Consider the following 6,948-nt stretch of genomic DNA (forward strand, 5'->3'; position numbering starts at 1 on the left):
TCGGTGTCAAAAACAAACAAACAACAAAAAAATATATAGGTAACAAACATACTTTATATTTTGCTATTAGTTTTCTGCATTTGAGTGACCCAGCACCTTATCTCATAATCACAAAGTTATTTCTTATGAAGGAAACAGAGACACTGGATTATGTTTAACCTTTTAATACCCACTTATTCAAATATTAGAGGGAGATTAAAGAAAACTGACCTCTATGTGAAAGTACTGTATAAAGCACTTTACGTCACATAGATGGCACTTCCATTAATACCCTGACGTTTGTTGTGAAGCCTGAATGTTTCAAGCAGAGTACTGGTACACAGAATTGTTCAGGAACATGGCACTCCTTTGATTCTAGATGTTAAAAAAAGAAATGATCATTATTCAAGATGAAGGCACTGTCTTTGTTTTTTTTGTGTTTTTTTATGCTGTGGTAAATTATTCTAATCTTTTACATCTTGCCTTTTGTAACTTTCCACACATTCTTGTCACATCATCTTCATGGTCACACCCTCTTTTCTCAGAAACCGATCACCTGAGGTCTTTTTAATATCTGGATAATTTTTTTAACTAAAAATTTGGATTGAAAAAAAATCTCTTAAAACTTTTATTTTATTTTTTAATTTTCTCATCCTTAAGACATGTAGGCCTCATTTGAGCGATTTATTTCTGAATGTTCTCGTTCAGATTTACAGCCCCAATGTTTGCCCTCATCCTGTTTGATTTTAGTTCCCTTGAGCAACTTCCTTTGTTTGACGTCATGAATCTTGCTCAAAGGAAAACTATTTAATTTGCTATTTCCTGCAATTTGATTGGATACTCGTGACTTCAATTCCACTTTGAACGCTGAAGCAACCATCTCTAGCTGATTAAGTTAACACAACTGACATCGTATATTGAGATGAAATTTTTCAGCACTGAGACCATTGAATGCTTATGAAGGGTGTGTGCATGCTGACACACTGCTTATGTTTGGATCTAGTTTACTGGCTTACATTTTTCAATCAAAATCATACAACACGACTTGTTTAATTAAATAAGAATTTAATCAACGCAATGTCCTGTCCCACTCCTGGTAACGTGACTCCTTCCCTCCTTCAGAATGACTCCCACTCCTGAACCGCTCCAATTTTTTTCTTCATTTAGTCTTTAGGAAATACATTGAATTTGATTTGATCTTCTACCCATTTGTTTTATATTACTTTGTGTTCTGCAGTTTTATTTAAAAAGATATGGCAACAAGAACAGTTCATCTGTGGTGAAATAGGGAGGCATTTATTGCCTTAATCCCCCCAAAAAGAACTCAAGGTCACAAAACAAATAAGACATGGCCTGTAGTCCATATAAAAAGGGTTGTAAATTCAATAATCCAGGTAGATAACAACAAAAATGGTTAAATCATGTCATCTGGACCAGTTTCTTTGTATGAAAATGTAAAATGTGTGGTTCCTATAGTTTTTCTATGGAGGATCAGCTGCTGAGTCCCTGTTTCTAGCTCATTTGGAGATCTGTTACAGTAAAAACAAAAAAAAATAGAAAAACAATATTACATGGGTCACACCATGAACCCAAACAACATATAAAGTTACATTTTACTAACTTACTGAGCAACTGTTTTCTATAAGCAGTGACATTACTGTCATGTTTTAAATTGCTTAAACAAACAAACAAAAAAATGTACCAAGCAAGAGAACTCAACAAATAAAAATGCTTAAAGGCATTCGTATACATTGGACAAGGTCCTCATGAAGTTAACAATCTATGTGGTTGAGGTAACGAGCTCGTTTCGGCGAAGCAGGATGTCATGCAGCTTACTGAGCATCATTTACAGACTGGATCATTGCAGGTCTGGTATCAGAGTGAAGCTTATTGAAAGAAAACTACAAAATAGTGGCGCCTGTCCAAAATTTTTTATTTATTCTTTCCATTTTCTTTTTTGTCTTATTGGTTGGTTCCCGCTCTTGTCTGCTCCTGTTAACTTTTCATCTTGTCCTCTCCCAATCGTGAGTTATATTAAAATTGACTCCCGTCCTGCCGGAGTCCTGCGGGAATCCTGTGACCTGCGGGACTCCTGAAAATATGTCATCCTCTACTTTGGAGCCAGGCCTGGAAGAGGATTGGTACTCCACATAAAATAGTTTCCTTACACCCATTAAGTAAAAGCATTTTTTAATAATCCATCTTGTACCTGGTTTAAATGGTTTTACATGTTCTTGGTTTTCGTTTTCTACATCACCTTAAAACCTAGCTGTCTTTTTTTAATTACTATTTTATTTTCACTTATTCTCAATTTGTACGCATCCTTTATGATTATCTATTGTTGTCTTTGTTGTCCACTGTTGTCATCACTCTGTTAAAACTAGATCTATCTTGTAAATGAGTCCCTGAGGCTCAATGGGATTAACCTGTCCTGTATAAATAAATGTTGAATGAATGAAAAGAAAAATAAGAGCTGTTGTTCACGCTTCCTATTTGCACACCTTGTTGCTCCATCTTAGGATCTGAAAGCTTTCCTGTTTTGTCACTGGTAGCTGTAACCCAGTATGTTGCACATGAATGTCCTTAAAAAGGTCCAAGTTGCAACTAGTGCTGCCACAGCGGACTGGTTTCTTAATCTGCAAGTTAATAATTCAAGAGTTTCCACAAACTGTGCCAAAATATTCTCTGGCCCTAAATAAATAGTTCAGATATACAGAAAATACATTCTGTGGAATTTTTATGAACAAATATCTATAAAATGTTTGTTAGTGACTGATGTGCTAACCGTTAATCTGAGTGGAGTCAAGACCCAGGTGGACTGCTATAAACCGCTTCATTCTTAATAATTTGATGGTGGGAATGGACGCAAGTTTCTATGGTAAAATGTCAGGGCCTCAAAGTATGCAGTGAAGACCCACAGTCAAACTAAGATTAATATAAAAGTGAAACGATTTTGATTTCAAACTAATTTAAGAAATGAAACATTATATGGCTTGACATCAAAGTCCATGCATGCTCTAGGTAAAAATCCAACAACGTTCAGTCAGGTCATCTGGACGGTTTCTTTTTTTGACTTCTTCAATCTGAGGAGCCACAACAAACTGACTCCCACCGCAAACAGCACGCTCCCATAGTGGAAAAAAAAAAACAGTTTACTGGTGATAAGATGGCCTCCTGGGCCCGCCCTCACATTTATTACAAGGCTTGCTTAAAGGCTGTGGTAGCTCTGTGGTCAGTACTGTGGTTTTGTGATCCTGAGGCGTCAGGTTTGAGCTCAGGTTGCCTAAGAAAGGACAACCCTCACCGTGGTGACCCCTGCAGAAGGGAGCAGCTGAAAGAAAAACAACAGTAAAAATGTAACATGAGCTTTTCGCTGTGCTCTCTGGAGAGATTTTGTATCGCAGAAAAAAATTAGCCAATCAAATGTTTTTAAGTGCACCGTCTCCAAAAATAATTTATTAGGTGTTGAGTCTCCATATCAGGCGACATCAATATGTGCATGTGAGCTGTTTTATGGAAGCTGCAGAAAGAACACAGGAGATGATCTAAGGGTGGTGAGCAACATAAAAATAAAAAAAAACAATAAAACAAGGATAAATCATTTTAAAATATTCATCCAGAAGGATAGAATGAAAAAAAATCTTTGGTCACCAGTAGGGAGTTGAACAGTTTATTTTTTGCTTGTTTAGACACATGCATGATTGTTGAAGGAGTGTCTTTAATTGTTCAAGTTGCAATCTATGTTTGTCTTGTTACGCTTTGCTTGTATTATCTGCCAAAAGTGAAAATAAGAACATTTTGTAAAGTCACTGTGTCTAATATTTTCTCTGTACAGGAATATCAAAATGTTGTGTAGTTGTTCTGCCATTTAACTTATACATACTGAGTGTTGCGTTCAAGCTTTTCAGAACAGGTTCTGCAACGACAACCTGTTCTTTACCTGTCACACAGTGGTGCTTCTGATCAGCAGGGGAACATTTACCTCAATAAATAAATCACCAAGTATAATATTTTGTCTCATTTGTTTAACCGGGTTCTCTTTATCTACTTTGAGGACTTGAGTCAAAATCTGATGATGTTTTGGGTCATATTTTCAGAAATATAGAAAGTTTTAAAGGCTTCACAAACTTTCAAGCACCACTGTAGATGCATGCTGGCAGTTATGATTGGCTTGCCTTATAAACCCTTATAAACTCTTACATAGCTGTCAATTTGATTATTGCAGAAACTAGAATGTTCCCAGCTTGCTGCTGTTTGTGCCTGCAAATAAACAGAGTTTTATATAAATACCAGAATAAATGGACAGTGATGTAAAAGCTGGACTAACTAATCCTTATTCCAACTGAAGCTGGTCAAAGAGCTATCTACAACAAGTAAACTATTAAATGTTCTTCATCTCTTTTTCCAGAACCCCTCTTCAAAAGATTTTAACTGTCACTTTAGGAGTCCCTGCATTTGTAATTATTGAGTTTATTTATAAAATCTCTGAGTCAGGGGCACAGTAACACAGTTGGTAGAGCTGCTGAAGGTAGCTGGGTCAAATCCTGGCTAGGGACCTATGGGTGGAGTTTACATGTTCTCTCCGTGCATGTATGATTTTCACCTGGGTACTCATCTCCACTGACCAAAAACATGCATGTTAGGTTGATTTGTAACCCTAAATTGTCCCTAGGTGAGAGTGAGAGAGTGAATAGTTGTCTGTCTCTGTGTGTCCCTGTGGTGGACTTGCAACCTGTCCAGGGTGTCCCCCATCTCTCGCACAGGGACTGCTGGATATGGGCACCATTGATGACTCAAAAAGGAAGAAGCATAAAAAGAGGATGGATGGATTAAAAACAAGGTCAAATGAGATTCCTGCTATATAAATGTCAAATATCTGCCCATGAACCATATGTTTGGGTTAATGGAGAGTGCTGGGTGAGGAGGCAGGAACACCTCCTGAGCGCTGTGAACTCGGCTGAACTGATGAGGCTGATAAAGGTATAAAAGTGAGCGGAGAAGGCAGCTCAAGGCAGATTCTTGTGACTGGTCTTCATGTGGTTATTTATGTATATTTATGTAACCTGCACTGAAATTATGTCCTTGCAAGTAAAATGCCGGTTAAAATTGTTCTGTCTTGAGTGTGTTGCTTTTGGGTAAATAACGTACGTAAGCGAGAATGTTTTTTCTCCAACAATAAACTATAAGAGTGAAGAGTTTCTGAAAGCATTAACTGTTAGTAATATCAGTCAAGGCAGGGCCCTGATGATGTTGCTCAAGATATAAATGGTTTAAAAAATGTATATATAAGGAACAAAACAACCTCAATACTCACTGAATAGCTTCAAACATGCTTGCACATGTATATTCCACCCATGTCATAAGGAAGACCGTTTCGTGATTCTTCATTTTTAGTCTTGGTCTTTTAGTTGACTCAAACGATGGAGTCACAAGTTCCTGATTTTCTTAAATGCAGGGTTGTGCTAGCAGGGAATGTCCTGCAATGATTGTGTAACACCGGTACGTTTTGTATGATGTAACTTTTTCACAAGCTGTGATCACAAGAAGTCTAATTTCTGCTTCAAACTCTGAATGAGCTCGTGGCACGCACTACAAAATACCATCCATCCATCCATCCATTTTCTTTACCCGCTTATTCCATTTTGGGTCACGGGGGTCGCCGGTGCCCATGTCCAGCAATCACTGTGCGAGGGGCGGGGTACACCCTGGACGGGTCGCAAGTCCATCACAGGGCCACATAGAGACAAACGAGACAAACGAGACAAACAACCATTCACTCTCTCACTCACACCTAGGGACAATTTAGAGTTACCAATCAGCCTAACATGCATGTTTTTGGTCTGTGGGAGTTAAACCGGAGTACCCGGAGAAAACCCACGCATGCACGGAGAGAACATGCAAACTCCACCCAGAAAGGCCGCTGAACCGGGGTTTGAACCAGGGACCTGCTCGCTGAGAGGCAGCAGCTCTACCAGTTGTGCCACCGTGCTGCCACTACAAAATACCATTTATTACAAAACGAGAATGAAATTTATTCAAACACAAAAAAAGTCTTGCACATCAAAATTTTAAGTACAATCTGTAAATATAGTAATATGGTGTGTAAAGTGTTCAATGTAAAAATTCATCATGAGACGTGAGGCGAGTGTGAGCTTGAGAAAATCACGATCTCGGGGACCGCCAGCAGGACCAGAGACAGGTGAGGGGTGCAGCGGCTCTGGTGAGCAGCAAGTTGTAGGCCTGCCGAAACTGCCGGTTCATGACGGCGTAGAGCACAGGGTTGATGCAGCTGTTGAGCCAGGTGAGGTTGGCACAGAACATGTGCAGAACCTGCGGGGCGCGGTTCTGTTTGTCGGCTATGTTAAGTATCAGGAAGGGGACGAAGCAGCACACGAAACACAGAAACACAGTGAAGCACATGCGTGTCACACGCTTGAATTCACCATCGTCTCCTGAAGCTGCAGGTTGGGAGGCGGGAGCGGGAGCGGCAGCAGGTTTTTGGCTCGTCAGATTGTCACTTGATGGTTTTTGGGCTGTGGATGAGCTCTGAGGTGGGGGGCACGACTTTTCTTGATTAACAGTATCTGTGTTTTTGTCCAGTTCTACCTGGCTGCTCATTTCAGAGCTGCATGTCTTTGCTACACCACTCTCCACGCCACTGTCATCTGTCCCCTGATCAGAGGGGGGAGGTTTCTTCTTGGATGAGCGTCGACTGAGCCTGTAGCGAAGCAGAGCCTTTGATGCAATTCGAACTTTTCTGTAAATGAGCAAGTAGAATGCTCCAACGCATCCCAGGCCAATAAAGAAATAGAAGAACAGCAGGATGGTGGTGTAGGGACGACCCCTGGTACGATGGAAGCTGCATGTGCACACCTGAGGCACAAACACGTAGACGGACCAGAGGGGGCCAAAGCTGAGCAGACCTAGTCCCCAGGCTGAGATCAGGAGCAAAGTAAGTCCAAGGTTAGA

General features: G+C 39.9%; 1 protein-coding gene across 1 annotated transcript; it reads right to left on the reverse strand.

The window, feature by feature from the left end:
• Positions 1-6,141: 6,141 nt before the first annotated feature.
• On the reverse strand, positions 6,142-6,942 carry gpr84 (G protein-coupled receptor 84; the record flags this gene model as incomplete). The annotated part of the gene is made up of 1 exon (XM_037679587.1): positions 6,142-6,942. A coding segment is annotated over one exon (801 nt), but the record flags the coding sequence as incomplete, so codon positions are not given.
• Positions 6,943-6,948: the final 6 nt, after the last annotated feature.

This window comes from Nematolebias whitei, chromosome 7 (assembly GCF_014905685.2).
Source record: "Nematolebias whitei isolate Nwh7 chromosome 7, NemWhi1, whole genome shotgun sequence".
In the NCBI taxonomy this organism is placed as follows: Eukaryota; Metazoa; Chordata; class Actinopteri; order Cyprinodontiformes; family Rivulidae; genus Nematolebias; species Nematolebias whitei.